Source organism: Pyrus communis, chromosome 5, assembly GCF_963583255.1.
Source record: "Pyrus communis chromosome 5, drPyrComm1.1, whole genome shotgun sequence".
NCBI lineage: Eukaryota > Viridiplantae > Streptophyta > Magnoliopsida > Rosales > Rosaceae > Pyrus > Pyrus communis.
Window position 1 is genome coordinate 28,667,862 of NC_084807.1, and position 26,698 is coordinate 28,694,559.

General features: G+C 35.7%; 2 protein-coding genes across 2 annotated transcripts; both read right to left on the reverse strand.

Moving 5' to 3' along the window:
* Positions 1–993: 993 nt before the first annotated feature.
* Positions 994–8,160, reverse strand: LOC137734567 (protein ANTAGONIST OF LIKE HETEROCHROMATIN PROTEIN 1-like). Its single transcript, XM_068473807.1, has 3 exons — positions 8,153–8,160; positions 2,102–3,208; positions 994–1,063 (listed from the first exon to the last, which is right to left on the reverse strand). The coding sequence occupies exons 1-3, from the start codon at positions 8,158–8,160 to the stop codon at positions 994–996; spliced, it is 1,185 nt and encodes a 394-aa protein (XP_068329908.1).
* Positions 8,161–21,954: 13,794 nt separating this feature from the next.
* LOC137734569 (cyclic nucleotide-gated ion channel 1-like) lies at positions 21,955–25,791 on the reverse strand. The gene is made up of 8 exons (XM_068473808.1): positions 25,727–25,791; positions 24,981–25,313; positions 24,674–24,848; positions 24,369–24,560; positions 23,757–24,061; positions 23,522–23,633; positions 22,667–22,915; positions 21,955–22,590 (listed from the first exon to the last, which is right to left on the reverse strand). The coding sequence occupies exons 1-8, from the start codon at positions 25,789–25,791 to the stop codon at positions 22,084–22,086; spliced, it is 1,938 nt and encodes a 645-aa protein (XP_068329909.1). The 3' UTR covers positions 21,955–22,083.
* Between the last annotated feature and the right edge of the window lie 907 nt (positions 25,792–26,698).

Below are 26,698 nucleotides of genomic sequence, written 5' to 3' on the forward strand. Positions count from 1 at the left end.
TTTTCACCAAAAATTAAAAAAAAAAAAAAAAAAAAAAAAGGCCCAACGGTCAAAAATTTGATCGTTGGCCACATGGCGGCGTGTTGGCTGTTGGATTTGATTATTTTTCAAATCCAACGGTCCAGATTAATTACAACATTAAAATTTATTAAAAATTAATTAAAAAATGTCAAAAATTTTTTAAAAAATACAGAAAAATTTTAAAAAATTAATTTTTTTTCTATAAATACCTAACCCTCATCTTCCACCTTACACCACATTTCAATATTTTCTACACTTTCTACACTTTCTACATTTGAATATTTTGTACACTTTGAGAGAAAAAAATGACTTCGTGGAAGCTCAGTGAAGATGTTACGTTGTGTGAATGTTGGGTTCGCACTACTCATGACCCGATTACGGGTAATAAGATGGATAAGCGAGAAATGTGGAGTAAAATTACGAAATCGTTCAACGATGTACATGGAAAAGATGCAAGATCTAGTCAAGGTCTTCAAGGTCATTGGAAAAAACTCAACGCATCCTTTACTTGTTGGAAAAACGCCCTCTCTCATGCTTTTGGTAATCTGCGTAGTGGGACAAGTTTAGCGGATGAGGTAACAATATTTTTATTTATTTATATGCATTCCACCCACATCAATATTTTAATTTATTTAATTTCTTATGTAATTTTTATGTAATATGCATTCCACAATACTTATGTAATTTTTATGTAATTTTTATATAATTTTTATGCATTCCACAATTCTTATGTAATTTTTATGTAATAAGCATTCCACAATACTTATGTAATTTTTATGTAATTTTTATATAATTTTTATGCATTCCACAATTCTTATGTAATTTTTATAGACACTACAAGCACAAGCATTCTACAATGCAAAGAACCATAACAAATCATTCAACAAATGGGAATGTTGGCAAATTGTCAAAGATTGCCCTAAATACCAAATTGTGGCAACCGGTCCAGAAGTTGTCATGCACGGTATGGGTCTACACAGTTCGCCAGAAGCAGACACAGCCGAACAACAAGCCAACACATTTGAAGACACGGAAGGGATGCCTGAACAAGTGCCACAGACCCAACCGACTCGTCAGTCCCTCAGGCATCAAGGTAAAAAGGCATCAAAGAAAAAAGGTAGTTCTTCCAAAAATGACTACACTAAATATATGGAGGAACTTACTCGTCAAGGTGAACTGAACATGGCATGGGAAAAGACTAGAGATGAGGAAAAAGCTGCTGCTATGGCAACAATTATTGCAGCTACTGAGGCTCGTGATGCGGCGGCTGAGAGACAAAGAGAAATAGTTAATCGAGAGAACGAGATGATTAGAGAAGCACTTCATCGAGAGAATGAGATGCTTAGAGAAGAAAGGATGACTCAAACAGATCGTGACACTATGAACAAGTCTCTAGTAGGACTGTCTCCGAATTCAAAATATTTTTGGACATCAGAAAAAAGAGATGTCGTGCGAAGGAGGCGTGCAAGAGATGCCGAAACAAGTCAAGGGAGTTCCAGCTACAGAAATCCTAGCAACCAAGATCCTAGCACCACATATCCTAACTCCACAGACTTTATTTAATTTCTTATGTACTTTCTTATTTATTTTTAGAACTTTATTTAATTTCTTATGTAATTTCTTATTTACTTTTAGAACTTTATTTAATTTCTTATGTACTTTCTTATTTATTTTTAGAACTTTATTTAATTTCTTATGTAATTTCTTATTTACTTTTAGAACTTTATTTAATTTCTTATGTAATTTCTTATTTACTTTTAGAACTTTATTTAATTTCTTATGTAATTTCTTATTTACTTTTAGAACTTTATTTAATTTCTTATGTAATTTCTTATTTACTTTTAGAATTTTATTTAATTTCTTATGTAAACTTAAAACACCAAATAAAATTACATAAAACACCATTTAAACTTAAAATTACATAACCTCACCATTTAAACTTAAAACACCATTTAAACTTAAAATTACATAACCTCACCATTTAAACTTAAAAAAAAAAGCAAACACACTAAATAAGATTACTTAAAAAACAATACACTTTATTCTTCAACCACAAGCCTTATTTTAATTATCTTCGCCTTCGTGCAATCTCCACTGATGGTCAATCAAGTCATTCTGGCCGGCTATGTGCCAGTATGGCTCTTGCAATGAAGTGTATCGTTGAACGATCAATTCATTGTAACGTCCATCCCGTTCCAACGGCTCGTGTTGCACGGGATCTTCGGTCCGGTCATGAGCATAGTAGATTTGTGTTCTTGAGTTGTTCATCGGATCCGGCTCGTATTCATCGACGGCATCATAATCATACTCGTCTTCAACAATCATGTTGTGGAGAATAATACACGTCATCATGATGGATCGAAGAGCCTCGACATCAAACATTCTAGCTGCAGCCCTGACAATGGCCCAACGAGCTTGCAAGATACCAAAACAACGCTCGACATCCTTCCTACACCCTTCTTGACACTTTGCGAAGTGTTTCTCTTTTTCACTCTGCGGGTGTGGCACTGTTTTGACAAATGTTGACCACCTTGGGTAAATACCATCTGCAAGGTAGTATGGTCCCTCGTATTTATTACCATTAACCCAATATGTGCATCTTGGCCCACGCCCTTGTAGCAGTTCGTCAAACACTGGAGATTGGGCAAGGACGTTTAGGTCATTCTGAGCTTCTGGAACACCAAAAAAAGCATGCCAAATCCATGTATCAAAAGAAGCCACCGCTTCCAGAATGATGTTTTTGGCTCCTTTTCTGTCGCCATAAGCTCCTTGCCATGCACTTGGACAGTTTTTCCATGTCCAGTGCATGCAGTCGATGCTTCCAATCATGCCAGGGAAGCCTCGCATCTCACCCTTCCTCAGAAGCCTTCGCATGTCCCTTGTCGTGGGTTGCCGAAGGTATTCATTAGTGTAGAGGGCTTCAATTGCAGAGCAAAACCGCATCAGGGACTCCAGAACTGTTGTTTTTCCCATCCTTGCGATCTCATCCACTTGATCTGCAGATGCTCCATATGCAAGCATTCGCAAGGCAGCCGTAATTTTTTGCTCAGGAAGAAGACCTAGAACATGAAAAGCATCCTCTTTTTGCACAAAATATGGATCATGGTTGCAAACATCACTCATGATTTTAGCGAACAAACTTCGTTGCATTCTAAACCGACGTCTAAAAATATGATCAGGGTAAACGCTGTTGGGAATAAAATAATCTTCCAAGAGATCTTTACCTCGTCTTTCCCTTCTTCTATCGATGTTTGCCGCACGTCCGGGTTTGGCTATCTGACCCATAGCTTCCATGATACGGCGGGAATGTGAGGCCCTCCGCCTTCTATGGTGATCATCCTCATCCTCCTCCATTGCGAAGGCCTCATCTCCACCTCCACCTTGGTCAAGATTGACCAATTCTTCCTGTTGTGCCAACAACCTTTTCTGCTGCTCTTGTAACTGTTTATACGCTCTCCTTGAAGAAGACATTGTAAGAACTCAAGATTTGAAAACGATAAAGAATAATTCTGAGCTAAAAAAAAAGATTGAGTTTAGTGTGAGGATGGATGTAGGGATGTAGGGTTTATATGGACAAAAAAAAAGAAGATGAGGTTCTGGACAATGCCACGTGGCACTACGTGATTGGTTGAAAATCTTAGCGGAAATCTATTCAAAAAATAGTACGTTCGGATAATGACACGTGGCGTGACGAGATTGGTTAAAAATCTTATCGAAATCTTGCCTAAATTATTGTAAACAGGAAGTGACACGTGGGTTGTCGGGATTGATTGAAAATCTTAGCGGAAATCTATTCAAAAAATTGTACGTTCAGATAATGACACGTGGCGTGACGAGATTGGTTAAAAATCCTATCCGAAATTAAAACTTTTTTTTTTATTATTTTATAAAAAAATTATTTAATATTTTAAATGGACTGGGTGCCAGCGCATTTTGTAGGGGTGGAGATCGTTTGTGCCAGCGCATTTTTAGACTAGGTGCTAGCACATTTTTTTTGGGGTGGAGATGTTTTGGCCTATTACTGTTCATTGGGTCTATTACTGTTCAATTAAGTGGATAAATGGGCTGGGTGCTGGCGCAAAGTGGATAGGGGTGGAGTTGCTCTTAAAGACAACTGAATTCAATGTCTTTTTATACGAAGTTGGTCTTTTAACATGACCCAAGTCCTCTAATATGACGTAAGTCCTTTAATATGACATAGGTCTTTTAATATGACGCAAGTCTTTTTGCATTATGTACATAATTTAATATCTTAATAGATAGAGTATTAAATTCTTACTCATGCATCATGTGCTCTCCGGAAATATAATAGTTTCATATGCTTCCCTCTTCTCTCTCACCTTAATAAGGCCAATTTTTGACACACTTTCTGAGAGCCCACTCCACAACATTTTGCCAAAAATTCAAACCGTCCAAATCTCTATTTCATTATTTGTAGATTACATATGAATGAGGATCCTCTCCGAGTCCTATTTGTGAGGATTTAAAGGATCCTTTAATCGTATCCGTTTATCGTGAATCATGCGGTTAGTTTTCGTTAGGTATTATTTGTGTTTAATTTTAAATAAAAATTTTAAAATGATTTCTGACCGCACGATGTACAATAAATAGACACGATTGATCCTCACAAAGAGGATCCGGAAAGATCCTCATTGATCCCAATACTCCATCGACACAACAGTGCGGACAGAATATGCCACCTTTTATGGTAAGATTCAGTAAACATTTAGATTCCAATAAAGATTAGGAATGCAACAAACACGAGCATTGCCACTTAATTATACGGTCTAGTAGTATTTATCTTCACTGGTAAGTGAGAGGACTTAGGTTCGATTCTCGTCAAAAACGAATTTAAACCATATTATTGATAGCTCATTGTGAGGCTAAGCCCACAATCTCCCCTTAATGTAGATAATATTGATCGTTCAAAAACCCAAAAAAATAAAATAAAATACACAAACAAACACGATCATTCCTGCTCTTTGCCTATAGGAAACTATACATGCCTTGTTTTACTATAACCACTTGGACCACCAATGCCAACTGTTACAATGCCCTCTTTGCTTTACTATAGCAAATAATATCCGTTATCAAAGGACTGCAAGAAAAGCCGGCAGTCATTAGCGCATCTCATATATATAATATAATAAAGCATTGCCAGAAATCCCCCATTAATAGGTGAGGTCCCCGAAAATACACAGATGAAAAGATTCAAGCGATAATGGCATCCGGATTTTATTATAACCCAACGGTTAGTATTCGGCAGTTAAAATCAACTCATGCAGTGTACAAGACAATCTAATAGACAAAAATTATAGCAAGAATGCTCCATGACATTTTTACCAGCAGGAACACAATCCAAAAACCAAATATGAATCCAAGTCCCAAGCTTAGATAGCACCACATGTTGCTTGTTCAATTAATGTCAAATACACAACAAATCGAAACTTTTTTTTTTCCTTTTTTGGTAAGAGAAACTTTTCTGTTAACCAAACACGAATCCAAATATAAAAAAGTTGAAACCGTTGGATAATAGTAAAAATGTTTTTGAATTCCTCTAACGCCTTTCCGTGTTCTCATCTGTTTCGACATTAGATTTTGGTTTTATTTTTTAATTGGGTGTAAAGTTGGGTGAAGAGTGCTGCTATATGGGTTCAAATAAAATTTATCGTGAAAAAAATGTGTCAATATATATAGTGTTTCTTTGTGTCATACCTCAATGATCATGTATACTAAAAATCACTCAAATCTGAAACTATATAACCGTTGGATTAAATTTAGTGTTTCTTTGTAGAACCATATTAGTCTATTTTTTTTCACTACAAATGAATTTCTTAACGGTTTTTGAATTTGTCTAATGTTTTGTAAGGATGGTCTATGAATGTTGTATTAAAGTATAAATTGTTTGGATTGTTGAAATAATTACAAAATGTTTGTCAAAAGCATATGTCCCTAAATTTTAACATAATATATATATATATATATATATATAGGATCTGAGGATACCTATTTTGACACTCAATTTGAAACATTTTTTTGTGGTTCTATTAACCTTTTTAATGGAATGTGTGATAAGTAAAATGATGTGTGTGGATATCACATCCCTTCCATAAAATGAAAAGTCAAGTCATCAATCAGGTTTGTCTTTTTATATGACGCAAGTCACTTTGCATTATGCATGGTCTAATAATTTAGTAGATAAGACTCACGAATATATGAATCTCACATACATTGGAGAAATTGTATGAATATAATATGAAAATTTTGATAAGAGTAAAATTTTGATTTTACAATAAAAGCGCAAATCCGTTGCCAAAGTAATAATGAGAGGCCCAACTCATCAAAGTGTATAGAAATAATTAAGGTAAAATGACAACTTTTTTGGTTACGATCCCTACTTATATCATTACTACAATTGTCAAAAAGAGGGTTTAATTTGTGTGCGTATAAATCTCGCTTCAAATTTTGGCGTTGTTGCCGGGGATTAGGAGGGATTGTTAATCACTTGGATTTGACTCAAAAACGTAAAAACATAATATAAAACACTATACTAGACTCAAAGAAAGCGAAACTAAACTTTAAAACACTAAGACAAACCAAAGACTCAAAATGCTTTAAAAACACAAACTAAAATGATTTCTAACTAAATTGAACAATAAAGTAAGGGGGGATTGAGTTTTGGACGAATTTGAAAACAAAACAAAAACTTGGAAACAAAACAGATTGTAAACCGAAAAATGATGAGAAACTAGTTAGAGGGTTCCTTATCCACACATGAACATAAGCATATAATTTGACTCCCAATTATGACTTCAACAAACGATGAATGACAATGCTCCAAGTTAATTAGGTCCGCTTGGGATACGCATTACAACCAAATTATTCTTAATCAAAGTCCCTAACATGGAATACGCATGATAGAGACATTCAACAAAGATCATTAAGTTCAACGGAAATCATAAACATCGACTAGGCATTCATAACTATGGAATACGCATGTTAATCCAGCCTAGGGTTTACTAAACACAATCGTGACTAGCGATTTTTACTACTCATGAATATAAGTTCATAACGATTAGGTGAAATTCCCTTATATCCTAGCATCAAGTTTAGGCATGCAAATTAAGTGTCGACCCTCAACCCACATACATAAACAAGTTCTTAATCAAAACAGAAAAGTAACCCACATCTAAAGTTCATGAATTCATAACTGGAGTAAATCAAATCATAACCAACATATGTCCATGGCTTCAAATTCGCCTCTAACTAAAAAGAAATTAGTTCCACATGTTTAACATAATTGAACAACAAGTTAAATTAAACATGAAAACATAAACAAGAAAAGAAAGAACAAATTGATGGAATTGAATGGATGGAAAGTTAGCTACGGGGTTCATCTCCACATATGTTATACTTGCATAATAAAACGATTTCCAATTGCATTTCAATAAACCATTAATTCTCAATGCTCCAAGTTAATTAGATCCGCTTAAATTAACTTTCAAATCTTCCTAACGTTATTGAATTGGATGATTGCATACGACAACCCAAAACATTCCCCACAAGTCCCCTACATGATTGCATAATAGAGATACAAGCAAGAATCATTACGCTCTATAAAAATTATAAGTGTTGACGAGGCATTCGTTACTATGGAATACGCATGAAACTTATGCCAAGAATTCGTTTAACGCGATTGTTTATAAGCAACCTCCACTACTTGTGAATATAAGTTCGTAACTATTAGGTGAAACTCACTTATATTCTAGCGTCATATTCATGCATAAAAATTAAGTGTGCACTCTCAATAAACATACATAAATAAGTTATCAATCAAACAGTTAAACGAATTGAATCCACAACTTATGAAACGCAATTAGAAGTAATCAAATCAAAATGCAAGCATAAACATATATTTCGAATTCCCCCCTAGCCAAGGGGGTTTAGTTCCTCATGGTACAAAACAAATAGAATCAAAGAAACACCTAAACATTCCAACAACTTAAACTTGAATTGTATGAACGTTTAGACCCTCTTCTCTTCCATTCCTCATTCGTACAAAACAAAGAGTATTGGGCTAAGAGGGAAAATTTTGGAACTCATCATGCAATGCGTTACCACAGTCAATTACCAAGCCATTGTTAATGGTGAGCTCACTGATTCTTTCTCCCCACAATGTGGAATCAGACAGGGAGATCCCCTTTCGCCCTATTTATTTGTGCTTTGCATGGAAAAACTATCTCATATCATTAATGGATGCATCACTACTAAGAAATGGAAACCAGTTAAGCTATCTAGCAATAGGCCTCCTGTCTCTCATCTCTTTTTTGCGGATGATCTTATTGTGTTTGCGGAAGCCTCCTCAACTCAAGCCAGATTATTGAAGGATTGCCTTGATATTTTTTGTGCCGTGTCTGGTCAGCAGGTGAATTTTGATAAATCATGTATCTACTGCTCTCCTAATATCTCTCGAAGTAAGGCTATTGAAATTGCCAACATCTGTGGTTCTCCTCTCACTTCTGATTTAGGTCACTACTTGGGTGTTCCGTTACTGCATTCTAGAGTCAATAAAGAGACGTATGGAAACATTGTGGAAAAAGTTCAACGTCGACTTTCTGCTTGGAAGAGCAATACTCTCTCTATGGCAGGTAGGCTTGTCTACCTACAATCAGTTGCCTCAGCTATTCCAATCTACTCAATGCAATCTACTCGTCTCCCAGTTTCCATATGTGATAAAATTGATAAGTTGAACAGGAATTTCTTATGGGGTCACACTGAGGATAAGTCCAAGGTTCACCTTGTTAAGTGGGAGACAGTATCCACGCCTAAATCTATGGGTGGCTTAGGCTTGAAAGATACCCATGCTATGAACCAAGCCCTTCTTGCTAAAACTGGTTGGAAACTTATGCAAAGAGACCCGGGCCTCTGGGCACAAGTTTTGAAGGGAAAATATCTCAAACACTACGACATGGTGGGTGCTTGCTCTGCTAAGTTCACTAATTGTTCTCATACTTGGCGTGGAATCCTCTTTGGTGCCCAAATCCTTCCTAATGGTATGAGATGGAGAGTCGGATCTGGAAGCCAAATCCATTTTTGGAAAGACAACTGGCTTGAGAGTGGTGTACTCGAAAATTTTGCTACCATCCCTCTTTCAGCTGACATGCTTGAATGGTCTGTTGATGATTTCCTTACTGATGATGGTTGGAATGTAGATTTGTTATACTCCTGCCTTCCCCCTGATATTGTGGAACATATTTTCAGTTTACATGTTGGAATTGCGAATCATAGGGAAGATAAGGTAATTTGGAGCCTCACTAATTCTGGAACCTTCTCCGTGAAAACTGCTTATCTCTCTCTCTTTGGCGATGATGATATCATTCCTTGGAAATGGAATTTCATTTGGAAACTCAAGCTCCCACCCAAATTAGTGACTTTTCTTTGGACTATTGGTCATGGGAAAATTCTCACCAATGTGCAGAGAGCTAGAAGAGGGTTTACTATTAACCCGTGTTGTCCAATCTGCCCTAATATTGAGGAGTCAATGGATCATATTTTCAGGTCTTGTAGGCAGTCCCCTTTCTTTTGGAATGGTGTTGGAATCCCTCATGAAGTTGCCCATTCCTTTGCTCTTGATTTCCAGAGTTGGATGGCCATAAACCTTAGGACACACTGTTCTACCATATATGGTTTACCCTGGAACCTTATCTTTGCTTCAACTCTCTGGTATTGCTGGAAAGGGAGGAACAATCTTGTCTTCAACGATGGTCAACAACCGTCTGTCTCACCCCAGAAGTTCATTTTTCAATTTGCAAGGGATTGGTATGATGCCAACAAGTGTTCTTCTAGTAAGCCTCCTAGACAAATCATCTCAATCCATTGGATCCACCCGCCAATTGGTAGATATAAAATCAATACAGATGGGAGTTGTAATGACCCATTTAGGCACATAAGTGCTGGAGGTTTGATTCGCAATTCTGAAGGGGATTGGATTAAGGGATTTGCTGCTAATTTGGGCAGAGGAACCATCATGGAAGCTGAGCTTTGGGGTGTTTTCATGGGCCTTTCTATAGCTTGGGATGAGGGATGCAAGGATGTGATCCTTGAATGTGATTCTTGGGATGCTGTTATTTTGATCCAAAGACCTATTCTGGATTCGCATCCTCTCTACAATCTCATTATTGACTGCAAAGAAGCCATCGGAAAAAATTGGAGATGTGAAGTCACTCATATATATAGAGAAATGAATGCCTCAGCTGATCACATGGCTGACTTGGGTCATGGGCTATCCCTAGGCCTTCATGTTTTTGTTTCTCCTCCTACCTCTACTAGTAATGTTCTAGTTTCTGATTCTATTGGCAGGGCCCTTCCTAGGGCTGTTCTTGCCTGATTTTTTTGTTTTGTTGCCGGGCTTTGCCCTCCGTTGTACCAAAAAAAAAAAAAAACACACATCATATGACTAATAAACTCCTCTCTCTCATCATTAGCCACTTTGTGGGTCCTACCTTCTTATTAGTGGGGCTTTTTTTATATTTTATATTATCATTATTTTATTTTTATGGTAAGTTTTGGCATAATCTTGAACTTTGAATTAGCTTAAAAATGCTTTGAACGACTTAGAATAAAAGGAGGGAACAAGACTGAAGGGTAGCAAATTCGAAATTTAAAGTAATTTTAGAATATAGCTTTTCATTACAGTTTAGCGATATTCTTCTTTATTTATAATTGATATGTCTTAGGTTTGGTTCTTATTATAGGTGAATTTGAACCAAATTATATAGCTATCTCATTCTAAGACTTAATACATTCTCTTACTTTTTAGCGTAAATAATGTTGTATACATATTTCAAATAAAAAAAATTACATATCATCTTCTCGAAGATAATGTAGAAAGTTAGAAACATTGTTCAACTCTCAACTTTCTGGTTCATCACTTCTTGGAACCAAATAGTATAGATCCACAATGACAAGCACGCAGGTTTATTTGTTAATTACTTGTGGGGTCCAGCGTGACCCACCAAAGTGGAAAATGCAGGTTTATTTGTCAATTATTTGAGGGGTTCACGGTGACCCACCACCGACGTAGAAAATAAAACAAAGGTGTTGATTAAGCTGGAGTAGTTAGTGTTGTTTTTTTGGTTTTACCGAGTGAGGGGGATGGATCAGGATTTTTTCCTAATCTAAGGATAAGGATCCTCATGATTAAGGGATGTGGGTCGTTAGATGAAAATTCAACGGCTACAAATAAGAAGGTTCCTTTAAAATTATAATAATTATAACCGTTAGATTTTCATCCAATGACTCATATCCCTTGATTATGAGGATCCTCATACATAGATTAGGAGAGGATCCTAATCCGAGGGGTATGCCTAGGATTTGGACAAGAAGTTGCTCTTTTTGTCTTGTTAGAGCAACTCCAGCGTTGGAGCCCTCCCCCCTGGCAATGCACTATTCAATCCACCTAATGAACAGTAACTGCCCTTAATGAACAGTAAATAGCCCTGGCAATAGAATTTGCATCTCCACCGTTACACTTCAATAGCCCTGACAATAGGCAATAAAATATTAGTAATTTTTTTATTTATAAAATAATACAAAATAATTTTAATTGTAATATCGGATAAGATTTTTAATCGTTCTCGTTGCGCCACGTGTCATTATCCGAGGTATTATTAAATAATACAATTATTGGTGATGGATTTCTGATAAGATTATTAACCAATCACGTCGCGCCACGTGTCATAATCTGTTCACAATCTTTGAGGATAGATTTCCATCAGATTTTTAATGAATGACGGCATGCCACGTGTCATAATCTGTTCACAATCTTTGAAGATAGATTTCCATCAGATTTGTAACGAATGACGGCATGCCACGTGACATTATGCACAACCTAATCCTTTCTAAATCCTCTATATAATCCACCATCCATCCTCACAAATCTCACACCAAAATTCTCAAGATCTCTATCATTATTCATAGTTTCTGCTTCCTTATTCACAAAAATCTGTATCATTATTCATAGTTTCTGTTTCTTTCTTTCAATGTCTTCTTCTTCTTCCTCAAGGATGATGTGGGAATTCAATCAGGAAGAGGAAGAATTGTTTAACGAATCAGAAGCAATGTTCAATCACCAGGGGGTAAGAAATGAGAGGGAAGAGGATGAGGAGCGTCAAATGAGAAATGACGAAGTAAGAAAGGGCAGAGCCTTACATTCCCGTCGAGTCATCCAAGCTGCGGCTCAGATCTGCAGGCCCAGCCGTTCCGGAAACCTTAATAGAAGCAGGCAACGATGAGGCAGAGGGTAATTCTTAGTATAAATAACTTACCAAATTAATTTAAATAAATATTCAAGAAATTAGAAACAACATAAATAATACAAACAATAAATAATAAATTACAACCCAAAGTGATTGGAAAATTATGGGCTCCGATTACAAAAAGTACTCTATTCATCATCACTTAACCAATTTGTGGTGCTAGGATGATCTTCTCTTGTGGTGCTAGAACCACCTTGGCTTGCTATCGTTTCTCTTGCACGCCTCCTTCGCACCACGTCCACTTTCTCTGACTTCCAAAAAAATTTAGAATTTAGAGACTTCCCTTCTAAAGACATGTTCATAATCTCACGATCTTGTTGAGCCCGTCTTTCTTCTCTAACATGTTCCCTTTCTTGCCTAAGTAGCTCTCTTTCTCTCTCATTAGCATAAAATTCTCTCTCAACAGCTGCTGCTTTTGCTGCCTCTCTAGCCTTATCAGCCTCTTATTTCGCCATTTCCCTCGCCAAAGTCAATTTACCTTGGCGAGTAAGTTCTTCCATGAACTTTGCATAATCATTCTTGGAAGCACCCCCTTTTCTCTTTGAAGCCTTCTTACCTTCAGGCCTAATTGGATAACGGGTCAAACCCGACGCTTGTTCAGGGAGGGGCATTTCGGACACTTCTTCTGCATCATCTTCATGAACATGATCGGGTGTAGCGTGTAGAGGGGTGCTGTTCATGTGCACTTCTGGACCGACTGACACAACTCTAAATTTAGGACAATCTTTGACAATATTCCAACATTCCCACCGGTTGAATGATTTATTTTTGCTTTTGGTTTTGGCAGCGTACCAAGCTTGTGCTTGAAGTTCCTACACAATAAAAATAAGTAACAAATAAATAATTATAATGAAAATAAGTAACAAATAAATAATACAATTGGCTAAGTAAATAATACAAATAAATAATTATAATGAAAATAATATAAACAACATAATTATAATGTAAGTCGGTAACAAATAAATAATACAAACCATAAATAATAAATTATGTAGGTAACAAATAAATAATACAAACAATAAATAATAAATTTTGTATGTAACAAATAAATAATACAAACAATAAATAATAAATTATGTAGGTAACAAATAAATAATGCAAACAAATAATTATAATGTAAATTTGGGTATCAAATAAATAATATATTGTTACCTGATCCGAGTAATTTTCCCCACTTCGAATATTACTACTAGCTTGTGCCAAAGCGTCTCTCCACGTACTAAACGATTGGCTAAGTAATTTCCAACGACTGGACATCGATTCTTTGGTTCTTTTCCCACCAATTTTCTCAAGAAAATTGGTATGAATAAGACTCCACATTTCTCGCAACTGCATCTCATTACCCGTAAGCGAACTATGAGTAACTTCAACCCAGCTAGTACACAATGCAACATCTTCAATAAGCGACCAATTCGTACCTGCACCAGTAGTCATTTTGTTGAAAAAAATGGATTCAAACTTTGAGACAAAGAAAGGAATGTGATTGAAAGTAGTTGAGAAAATATGAAATTGTTGTGTAAGGTAGATGATAATGAGAAGGTATTTATAGAAAAGTAAAAACAATTTTTTTTCAGATTTTTTTTTGAATTTTTTTGAATTTTTTACAATTTTTTAAAAATTTTTATTCAATTAATTAATCTCTGCCTTTAGATATAAAAAAATTTGAATTCCAACACTCCAGATTGTGCCACGTGTCACAACAATAACTTTTCTTAATTTTAAAACTGTTTTTTTTTTATTTTTTTATAAAGAATATTAATATCCACCGTTGATCTCAGATCGAACGGTGGATATTAAATCTGATTCTTTTCTTTTTTTTTACCGTTGAGATCGAACGGTCCACATTAAGTGACCGTTGAGATCTAACGGACCGTGGGAAGCCACGTGGCTTCCCAACGGTAACTGACAGACTCTTTTTTTTTCTGATTTTTGTGTCGGCGACGCGCCCCCAAACGCGGGTGGGGTGCACGCGCCTCACACAAAAAAAATTAAATATTGCGCTGACGCCAGCCTGGCGTCATCATGACGTCACGTCCACCTCGGGCTCTAGGGCTGGCAATCCCCCACGGACCCGGAGCTCGGGCCTCCACCATCCATCGGGCTGGCCCACACTGGAGCTGATCGCCTGGCCCTCGGGCCGTTGTTCCGTCCACCTTCCCCCGAGCAAAAAGCCACGCTGGGCTTGCTCTTAGGCAAAAAGAGCCGACGTTATGACCATCAACAAAGGCCAGGACAGCCCACGCGGGGCCCGCGCCAGTCAGCAACTCAGGACAGAGGAATTCTCTGCGGGCCGCACGACAAGCAGGGGTTCTACACTTTACATTGGCGGGCCGCCTCCTGGGTTCTGATCCAGTATGACGCTCCAGATACATCCCTTTTAAATCCAAAGGCTCAAATTCAATTTAATCATTTTTAACAGTAATAAAAACGATCCATCGGCTTAAATTTAAATCCAACGGTCAAAATCACATCATTAATTAATCCAAATCAAATCCAACCCAAAACTCACCAAAACTCTATAATTACCCATCCATTTGTTCACTAATCCATGAAAAAAATTCAATTTTCTCAACAATTTCTTTTGTTTAGAATTTAAATTTTCTAACATTGAAGTGTTTGCAAAAATAAATAATATAGATTACACAAAATCTAATTCCTAAATTACCAGCAAAAAAGAAAAGGTTGTTTTATACACACCCTACATTTTCAATAAATTGTTGATTGTCAATAGATATACTGTGTACCATGGATTTCGCGAGCACCACCAAAAAGAGTAAAAGAACTTCTTTCTGAACTTTATATGTTTTGAATTATGATTCGTAAGGGAATCGAGAAATATTCCAAAATTAAATGGTGGTGAGGCACCATCTGGAGTATCTAACGGCCAATGCTCGTTTAGAAATGTTGTATTTCTTGAAGTAGTAGTTTGACGCCCGCAGTAGAAAGTATTCATACATCTAATAGGGTCTGAACTACGATTTTCACAAGCACTGTGCCAGCATAATGTCTCTCATTGATTAGAAAAGACATACCCAAAAGCTCCAGGTATCTACAAAAGTAACAAATTCATAATCAAATTAATTTTCAATTAAGGAATATGTAATGCATTATGCAGGACAATGCTATCAGTTTTTACATTAACTAAATCGAACAAACAAAAAGTTGTCTTGCAATTTTCATGACGAAAGTAAGTTTGAGGGTATGTATAATACGAAACACGCAAACAAAATTCAAAGTTAGTCCAAGGTTTCTAAAAGAAGGTTTCAGCCGGCAAAAGTGAATACAATATTATAATGAAATGATAATCCAGACGAAACTTACGTGACTGGCAAAAATGTTGAGAAAAAAATTGAATAAACCTTTAACCAAAATTCCAGCAGTATTTCGAAGTTCATTGGACAACCTGTGAATTTGACATATCCTTGGTAGATATTGATCAAGAATGAAGATATTCAGAACCTTTTTATGTTTCACATATCTAATGCCTCTCATATGGTAAAAGTAAATATTATCAGCAGCTAGAAAAGAGAAATAAATAGGAGTTAGAAGTCCACTAATTACAACTAACTGGTTAAGAATAACTGCACAAATTGCTAGATGTTTCATGCAGATGATGATGTTATTTATCGATTCCGGTAACCCTTTCGAAAACAAATCATCAAAGTTCTACTTATTAATATATATGCAGTTGGTTTGGACTAATTAGTGTTTCGTTTAGACGAGCGGTTTGAGTTCCTTTATTATAATAAGAGACTAAGACTACACATATTAGTTTGATTTTTCTTTTGGTCGAATCAAACCTTTGTGCGCAGTTTGACTCAAATAAGAGACTAAGGCTATAAATAATAATTTGATGATCAAGCTTTATGTGTAGTTTACTTACTTAATCTTCAGTTTTTCTCTTTGTTTAATTTTCAGTTCTCATAATGCAAGGTCGATTTTCTTATAAAAAAAAGGTAGTTGATTAGATTAGGTTATATGATAAACAACAAATAGAATATGAGTTTTAATCATAAATGGTCTCTAAAATGGACTCACCCCATCAAGATGGTTTATGAAACTGAAAATTTATCAATATAGTCTCTAAAAATGAGTGTCGCAAGTCAATGTGTTCCTTCCACAATTTTGTCAAAAATTCTATTATGTGCTGATACATAACTAGGTCCCACAAATTTAATTAAATATTATCATTTGAATAAAAAAAATTTATCTAATATTTTTAATTCACATGACAATGTTTAATTAGATTTGTGGGATCTAGTTATGTGTCACGTTAGCACATAGCAAACTTCTGACATAATTGTGATAGAAAGATCATATTGATTTGTGACATCCATTTTCAAGAACTACATTGATCAATTTTCAATTTCAGAGATCTTGTTGATTGAGTGGATCAATTTCGGGCACAAGTTATAATAAAACCCCATAAAAATTTGAATGGGAATCACAAATATCTCAATTACATCTTTTAAAGAAAGTTTCAGCCCGCAAAAGTGAATGCAATATTATAATGAAATGATAATCGAGGCGAAACTTACATTACTGGTAAGAATGTAGTGAAAAAAATTGAATAAACCTTTAACGTAAATTCTAGCAGTCTTTTGAAGTTAATTTGACAATCGGTGAATTCGACATGTCCTTGGTAGATATTGACCAAGAAGGAAGATATTCAGAACCTTTTTATGTTCCACATATCCAGCGCCTCTCATATGGTAAAAAGTAAGTACCATCAGTAGCTAAAAAAGAGAAATAAATAGGAGTTAGAAATCCACTAATTACAACTAGCTGGTTAAGAATAACTGCACAAAAAAAATTTGACTTCAGTTTCTCTTACTTGTGGTATAAGAAGAAGAGCGAGAAAATCATTTACGATGGAGAAAGATAACCATGACATATCCTGAACTTTCACATGGTAGTAAATTTTATATATAAAAGGTATAGTGAAAATAATATCTTTGAGTGATCACAACACAAGAACAGTAGTTTTCAGTTTTTTGTCCATTTGAAGGCACTTGTTATCTTGATCAATGATTAAATGTAAAGAGGATCTAGTGAGACGGCAATCACACAGGACATAACAAATATCACCCTTATATAAAAAACCAACAACACCTTTTGGGGTCACAAGCTTCACCAAAAAGTTTTGGACAAAAATGCTCCCAAAACAAAAAATTTCAAAAGCAACCCAAAATAATACACCAAATAATGCAGGGATATTTTTGTCATTTTAACTGTGTTTTTTTAATAATTAATTCTTTTTGTACATCTTTTTTCTTTTTCTTTTTTAATTAGTACCTCACAATAGGCTAGCAATAATGTGATTCAATCAGTTGTTCATTAAATATTATTTTCTCTATTTTTTAATACGTTCAAAACATTTTAAGAGGCGTGTAACACTAGTTATAAAAAATATCTTTCGCACGGGCATAATAATGTGGTTAAATTAGTTGTCAAATGATTTTTTTTTTTTTTTTGAACAAACGATATTATCTACACTAAAAGGGAGAGGGCGGACTTAGCTTTACAGTGGGCAAGCAATATTGTGATTCAATCAGTTATTTATTAAATATCATTTTATCTATTCTAAATGTCAATTCAATTGAATGTAGATGGAAATTGAAAGACCGATTTTATTATGTGAATTCAGCTGCTTTGATTGGCTTGTGAGGGGTTTTTTCTAACATGATCTAAGATTATTAAAAAAATGTCTTATGCAAGCACGTGGGCGCATGCATAAAGGCTAGTAAAGGAAGAAAAGGGAGTATGTGAAAGAATTTCCCCTGTTCATCACGCATTCCCTTTATTAAGGCATATAATGCCATTGTAATCATTGGTTTCAGATGTACTGTAACAGATCTTGAAATGACACTAAAAGAACAAATTTCACCCATCAAATCGAGACAGATCCTTAATAAATACCCAACCTACGAAATTTATAGAGATCTTAAGAGAGTAATCCCAATTAGATCGTGAATTATCTAGAAGGGAATCTAGGTTAAGATATCTAATCCTCGTAGGATTATGATTACTTGCCAAATCCCTAAGATATTCTAATTTGACTTGAACTAGGGTTTCCTTACTTGGAGACATGTAATACCTGTAGCTGAGTGGTTGTTTGACCACACGCTACGACAAGTCCGCTCATCGAAATAGCTTATTTTGATTTTGACTAGGAAGCCTAACTAGTCAAATAGTGTAGATGCATTATGAAAGCATGTAGGTTTATTTGTTAATTATTACAAGGTTCAAGGTAGCCCGCCATTGAAAGGTTCATGATAGCCCGCCAACGTAAAAACGTTGGATTATCCATTAGTATTTGACGGGCACAGGTAACCCACCAACGTGGAAAATGAAGTAAAGGTGTCGATCACGTCGGAGTAGGTAGCTGTCTTTTTGTGTTTCTCGGGGTTAGTGGGATGTCTAGGATTTGACAGAAGTTGCGCTTTTTGTCTTGTTATAAATCTCTTCCGGACCACTAACCCTTTTTAACTACTGTTTGGTCTTTTTTCTTGCTTGGTGCTTTTCCTTGGTTTTGCCTCCTTTGTTGTTCTCGACAGGGTTCTGCCCTTTTTAATACATTCTCCTTTTGGACCAAAAAAAGGGTTGGAGTAGCTACTAGCTAGCTCATGGGAATATTTTTAGGCCACCCTTAAATGATGGTTATGTGCATCATATTTTTTATTATTGTTAGATGAATTTAAATCTTGAGTATGTGTAAGAGATAGATACAAATTTCAAAATTTTAACACATCCAATAATAATAAGTAGGTAGTGAGTATTACAACCACTTGAAAGTGGTGAGCAAAAATGCATCCAACTAATGTTGGCATGTGACACATGTATGACACGTGTGTGGGACCCACAAACCTAATTATTTTATGAATTTGGATTCTTCGCATGTTTTTTTCTTCAAAACTACACAAAGCTTGCCACTTAGTACTATGGTCTAATGCTATTTATGTTCACTTGTAAGTGAGAGGTCTTATGATAGATTCTCACCAAAAGCGAATTTGAACACATTATTATTAATCCATTATGAGACTTAAACCACTCCCGACTCCCCACCTTAAATAGCAACTCCAACGTTGAGTGTCTTCTAATCCATTGGGCTCCGGGTGAGCCCAGTTTCTCCCCCAGTCGATTATCAACCAGCCCAGCCCTCAAGCCAAATGATGCAATGCTGAAGTCAGTGACGTCAACCACTATTAAAAAGTTAAAACAAAAATTAATTAAAAGTACCAAAAAAAATTATACAAAAATTAATTAAAAATACAAAAAGTAGTTCTTGCACCTTACAACACATTTCAATATTTTCAAATACTTTCAACTAATTTTTTTTATTATTATCCGAAATTATAAATAAAAATATACTTTTTGAGATGCACTTAGACAATTACTCTTGACTAAGGGAATTGAGTTGCCTATAGCCCATGGGTTTTAATAGCAACAGGGCTTTTAATCGCAGTGTTTTTTCCCCCACAACACTATACAAGGCTTTTAATCCTAGCCATTGAAATTCATCTGATGCCCCTCAATCTGCCTCGTAATTTTAATGATTCCAAATTTACTTGGTTTAATTTTTATCACCCCTTCACAACTGCCCACGACTGTCCACTTAGAATTCGGTGCCATGGTTGCCCTCCTGTTCTTTTCCCTCCCTCTTCAGTCTTCTCACTAACCTGTCGGCGGAAGAGGACCTAACTCCGTTGAATAATTATCCAACGCAGCCATGGAAAATTCCTTCATACCAAGAAGGTTTTTTGTTTTTTAAAGAAAAAGAAAGCTTAAATAACAGAACCTTTAGGACAATCAGTACACATAAGACATAACATCAAAGTGCAAGGCATTTTTCACAATGGCAGCCACAATATTAAACCGAAGGAGATCTCGGAATTTCAATTATTTTTGGGTGTTATTATCTACATACTTATTTTTACTTCTTACATATTTTTTTGATTTTCAATTGTCGGATCAAATAAATTAAGGAAAATCAACAAATAAAAGCAATAGATATAAGTATATAGCATTACCCTTATTTTTTTTCATTTTTATGTTTTGATTAATTTCATCATTGACGACTTGACTTGGTGGATAAGAGTATTGGTTGACGACTTGACTCTTTTTATGGAAACAATTGACGACTTGATTTTGGTAGTTATTTTATTATAGGGATGTGCTATTCACACACCTCATTTTACTTCTCACACACCCCTTGATAATTTCTGTCTGTTGATATTCTTCAATTTATCTGATCCGACAACCGATAATTAAAGAATTATGTGAGAAGTAAAATGGGGTGTGTGAATATCACACCCCTTTATTATATTGCTATAGATAATGTAGAAAATTGCTCGTTTGCCAAGTGTGAAACCTAACGAGCGTCTAACGGTATCAGCCAATATTTTGTTTGATGTTAATTTGATGCTTTTGTCCCCTCGTGGAGAAAATTGCTTGGCTTTTCCCTCAATTGGGCAATCAAACAATTTGTCTCAAATTTTGTTGCACTCGTGTTCTAACAGTTCCTGTTTAGAGTAGTCTAGGCCTTGCTTAAGTGTTAGGTCACCGTCACGATTAATATCTAAGTATTTAATAAAAAGTAAAGAGCATCCAGACTTCCTTTAGACATGGTAATCGTGTTGTGTTTGCCGTATTTGTGTCGTTTTAGTGATATATCATATATCTTTGGTTGGGCCCAAAATTACACAATCGACCCAAGCGATCGATGCCGTTGAGTAAGTGAAGTTCTAACCGTTAGATGACTTAATAAGGATAATTTTTAGTTATTATTAGGGAATAATATTGTGATTTTTCAGACATGGTAATATTCCTTAATAATATGTTAAATTATTCTGACTTGGTTTGATCTTAAAATCTAGCTGGTTTGATTTGTATTCTGAGGCGTTACAAATATTCTTCCATGCATGATGCATATGTGTGTGGGTGAGGGACTTTACATGCAATTCATGTTTGCGTGGAGTGATCAGCACAAAGACACTTAAAAGGGATTAGCATGTTCTGCATGGATGAAGTTGGAACTTGACCAAGCAAAGAGTTGGTGATGATTATCATCGAAAAGTGGTAATCATGGTGCCATCTGAAATGAGGTATAAGTTGAAATGGACATGGTCTCTCTTGGGGCATGCGAAAGATAGAGGTGGTAAGGAATACAATAATATTCTTTTGTTTTCCTATATGATCAAAACAACCATATACATTGAATGTTGCCAATAATCTAGTCAAAAAAAGATTGCATAAAGATAAATCTTTGAAAGCCGAATTTGATGGAAGGTCAGGTTCTCAAGTTGACAGCAGGTTTTGATTGATGTGATATGGTGTGGGGTTAGCAACAGATAAAGACTCTGAGTCACAGTGCAATTGGGATTGGTTTCCACGACTTGAGCATGCGGGTCTCTATAAATACCAGAGTCGCAGACAACATTAAGGAGGTCCAATTCAAAAAGGTCTAGACCTACTTAGGCACTCACCTAGACCTGCTGAGGCACCGGCCTAGACCGCCTAGACACCCGCCTAGCCCATCCAGACCCACCTAAACACCTGCCTAAATTGCAACTCATTTAGATAGAAAATAGATAACTTTCCTTTTGCATTTTATTGTTTCCAATAAATTGTAAGGGACTTATTAAACACTCAAATAAACACATATTATATGTTTGTTCCTCATGTTTTCGTTATATTCCAATACTTTATAATATATATGTCATCCGCCTAGACTCTGCCTAACTGCCTAGGCGCTAGGCCCCAGCACGCCGCTTGAGTAAGGTCTAACATCTTTTAGAACCTTGCGACGAAATGCTATTGCTATGGTAGAAGCTGCCATGTCCATCACCTCTTGAGAACCCTTCTTTTCGCCGTTCTCCCACTGTAGTGGGCATCTGGAGACTACAGTTTCCAAGTCCTTGGCCATGAGCACAAATGCTTCTACTTTTGTCTGACTTTTGACATGTTTGCTGGAGACTGGAAGTTCTGCGAAACAGTCTGATGCCTGATCGAGAAGCTCTTCCCCGTAAAATTGACATTTCCCGAGGCGCTTGATGGCCATTGATGAGATTCCTCGCCCAACTTGACTATCACTCGATGCGTAGGTCCACATTGTCCCTTCGATAATAAACACCATACAATCGAGTGGATCTCCCGCTCGAAAAACAAAGCTGTTCTCATTGTACGTCATTGGCTTTAGATAGTTGCACAGCAGCGTCAACACATATTCATCCATGTGCTTAAGCACTTTTACCTATCACCAGAACAACATTGCTGTGAAAATGGAAGCAATTAATAAATGGAGAGAGATCGAGTCTTGAAGAACATACTGTTCTAAGTGTATCCATGAAAAGATGGCATTTTACAGAGTCTTTGGTTTGCTTGGGAAGAATAAGGAATGGGTTGTGGACATCAGCATATTTGTCTTTTTCCCATGCTTGCTCTATGCTATTCTCGATTTCTTTCTTGATATTATCAGGGAATTTATATACGGATATCCACGTGCGTACATCTACCTTCTTTATCCCAATCTTTCGTCTTGTCTCTTCCGATTTTGTAGCCTCCATCTGTATTAAAGTCTGCCCCACCACAAGTAGAATTCATTCATAAGCTCGATCCATGATCTCCTATGTCCTAGCTAGCTACATACCAGAAAGGTATGTTTCACCAAAGAACTTACGTATCTTATATAATTTGAAATGGGACAGTTAGGTTCACGTCCAAATAACGAAGCTCTTTTTTTAATTTGAATCCAATCGTAACATATCTATATCATGACAAGATTACACAATTTTAAGCAAACGTATTTAAGATAGAATCTAATACAACTATTTTTGAAGAGGTAGATCACAAGCAAAAAATATGATATGGGTAGATTATCGACAAAAAAATATATGATGTGTATATATTAAATAAGTAAAAAAGATTGAATGTAGCATGATTTAAGGGATTTAATTCTTACGATTTAGATATTACAATTCTTTAAAATTTTCTGTTTTTATTGCAAATTTAATAAAAAGATCATAGTACCTATTTTTAAAAAGTGTCCTATTTTTAATAATACCTCACAAAATTGGATTTTGAATTTACCCACCATTTCACAAGTATTTGTATACGACACGGGACCTAAAGAAAAACGATTGAAAAATAAAACTGATATATTGTGAGATTCAGTATATACCAACCTGTACATTGCCGATGAGATATAAAAACAGTAGCAAGCCAATGAAAGAAATAAGAATTGCAAACAAGTTTTCCCAGACATACGTACTTGTTGTTAGATTCGTCCCAAAATTACTGCAAAATATTGTAGGTACATGATATCATATTAGACAATGTTGCAGAATTAGATAACCCCAAAAAATGTATTTGTTACATATTCTCCAGAAATTGTTGATTGTCAATGGATATACTCTGAACCTTAGATTTCGCAGGCCCCACCAGAAAGAGTAAAGGAACTTCTTTATAAACTTTTTACGCTCCGTGTTTTGATTCTTAAGTGAATCAAGAAATATTCCAAAGTTAAATGAAGATGAAGCACCATCTGGAGTATCCAACGGGCAATGCTCGTTTAGAAGTGTTATATTTCTTGCAGTAGTACTCCGACTATCGCAGTAGAAAGCATCCGTACATTCCCTCAGATCTATACTAGGATTTACACAAATCTCGTACCAACATGATACCTCTCGTAGAATAGAAAAAAGGTACCAAAAAGCTCCAAGTACCTAAATCCATAACATGCAAACACAAAACCCTAGATAATTAGTCTCTTTATAAGAATAGAATTAATTAATACAGAATATTCTCTGTGATTGAAAAAATATATGTCGATTGTAATTAAATTAAGATTCCTAATTTCCTACCACATGAGTTTTCTCAAACCCTATTTAGGTTGTAAACATTGTACACGATTAATTCAAAGGAGTTATATTTGAACACTATCCACTTTCAAAAAAGCTACATCCATAATCCAATATTAATAATTATAATACAAAAGAATTAAAATAGAATGACAATTAAAGTTAAACTTACATGACTGGCAAGAATGTAGAGAAACAAGTTGAATAGACTCTTAGCCCATATCCCATTACTCCTTTTGAATACCTTGGCCGACAGGTGAATTCGAAAAATCCTCGGAACATATTGACCGAGAAGAAACACATTCACAACCTTTTGGTGTTCCACAAATCCTAAGCGTTTCATTGGGTAAAACACTATTAGCAGCTGCAGAGAATTAAAAGATAAAGGGTTAGAACATAGAAGTCCATCAATTTCAGCAAACTATGTACAAAAACAAAAAAAAAAAAAAAAATTAGAGTTTAGTTAATTTCTCTTACTTGTGGGAGGGGAAGAAGAGCTAAAATGTCTAATATGATGGATAACGACGACATATTCTGAGCTATTTCCCTGGCATATTGAATCAACTCTCTGATTTTCGATTTCTTACCCGAATTTCCCCCGGTTTGCTCCCCCTCTGCGGATGGTCCATTTTTGGGGATATTCGTTTTGGAAGTCCTCGGCTTTGTTTCCATTGTCTTACTCGAATTTCTCCTGGTTTGTTCCACCGCCGCGGAGAGTCCATTTTTTAGGGTATTTGTTTTGGAGGGTGGCCCATCCACACCAGTCCCCGAGTTTCTTTCCGATTTTGTCTTTTGAACAGAGTCACAAATTTCACATATAAAATGCATCAGGAAAATGACATCTGTGAGTGATCGCATAAGAAGAGCAACAATTCTCAACGTTTTATCCATTTGAAGGCACTTTTTATCCTGATCGATGATTACAACATAAAAGAACAAAGGATCCATAGAGACAGCAAATACACATGATATCACAAATATGATGTTCCACATTCGAAGGTAAGGCGCCTGATGCACAGTAAAAATGTCCTTTATTTTTTTTCTCCTATTTTTTCCTTCATCTTCCGGTTTTTGGGCACTCATCTCATTTCCAGCCATTGGTTTCGAACGTTCATTTCTGGGAAACACGCAACAAATGAAATTCATATGCATTCACCCTAAACCCTAATATGAGCCTCGAGCTAACAAATTAAACAAGATAAAATCAGACAAAAATCAGAGTGTCATATAGGTGCATTTCAGACGACGTTCGCTACAAGAAGTACTGTCATCGCATGTAACGGAAAATAATGACAGTGCTACACTTACAATTTAATTTTACCATCATTTGTATTATCTTTCTAATAAAATTAGCGTCCATCAACACATGTTAGTCTCATCTCTATTAAAGAGATGATACAATTAAATGGTAAAAATAGCATTATTGCGATCATGGTGCGTTGCTATACTTTGAGAGAGACAGATAGAAGCATGTTAATTTCAGAATTCGAAATACTTAAAAAGAGATTAGAGAGCAGAGAGAGTACGAACCTGTCTGTTTTCTCTTCTACCTGGTTCTCCACATCTGAATTTCTTTCCTCGACATTTTTACCCATAATAACTCAAATAGATATGTACTCAATGACCTTGATGATGAGTAATGAAGATTACTTAAATAAAGCTACAACAAGATCTTCAGTTTACAAGGTGGCGAGAGAACAGCATGCGGAAGCTAGCATGTGAGTTAAGTGGCAGAATCTGAAGTTGCTAGCTGCATTGCCATTCTCTTAGAGACAACTGAATTCAATGTCTTTTTATACGAAGTTGGTCTTTTAACATGACCCAAGTCCTCTAATATGACGTAAGTCCTTTAATATGACATAGGTCTTTTAATATGACGCAAGTCTTTTTGCATTATGCTCATAATTTAATATCTTAATAGATAGAGTATTAAATTTTTACTCATGCATCATGTGCTCTCCAGAAACATAATAGTTTCATATGCTTCCCTCTTCTCTCTCACCTTAATAAGGCCAATTTTTGACACACTTTCTGAGAGCCCCCTCCACAACATTTAGCCAAAAATTCAAACCGTCCAAATTTCTATTTCATTATTTGTAGATTACGTATGAATGAGGATCCTCTCCAAATCCTATTTGTGAGGATCTAAATGATCCTTTAATCGTATCTGTTTATCATGAATCGTGCGGTCAATGTTCGTTAGGTATTATTTGTGTTTAATTTTAAATAAAAATTTTAAAATGATTTCTGACCGCACGATGTACAATAAATAAACACGATTGATCCTCACAAAGAGGATCCTAGAATATGCCACCTTTTATGGTAAGATTCAGTAAACATTTAGATTCCAATAAAGATTAGGAATGCAACAAACACGAGCGTTGCCACTTAGTTCTACGGTTTAGTGGTATTCCTCTTCACTGGTAAGAGAGAGAGCTTAGGTTCGATTCTCGCCAAAAGCGAATTTGAGTTATATTATTGATAGTTCATTATGAGGTTAAA

Coding starts and splice junctions, on each gene's coding strand:
- LOC137734567 (XM_068473807.1), bottom strand. Junction 1,064..2,101: donor CATCAGTGGAGATTGCACGA/AGGCGAAGATAA, acceptor GCACTTGTTCAG/GCATCCCTTCCGTGTCTTCA.
- LOC137734569 (XM_068473808.1), bottom strand. CDS start 25,791: ATGGGTAAAAATGTCGAGGAAAGAAATTCAGATGTGGAGAACCAGGTA. Junction 25,314..25,726: donor GTAGAAGAGAAAACAGACAG/GTTCGTACTCTC, acceptor CGTGTTTCCCAG/AAATGAACGTTCGAAACCAA. Junction 24,561..24,673: donor CTCTTCTTCCCCTCCCACAA/GTAAGAGAAATT, acceptor AATTCTCTGCAG/CTGCTAATAGTGTTTTACCC.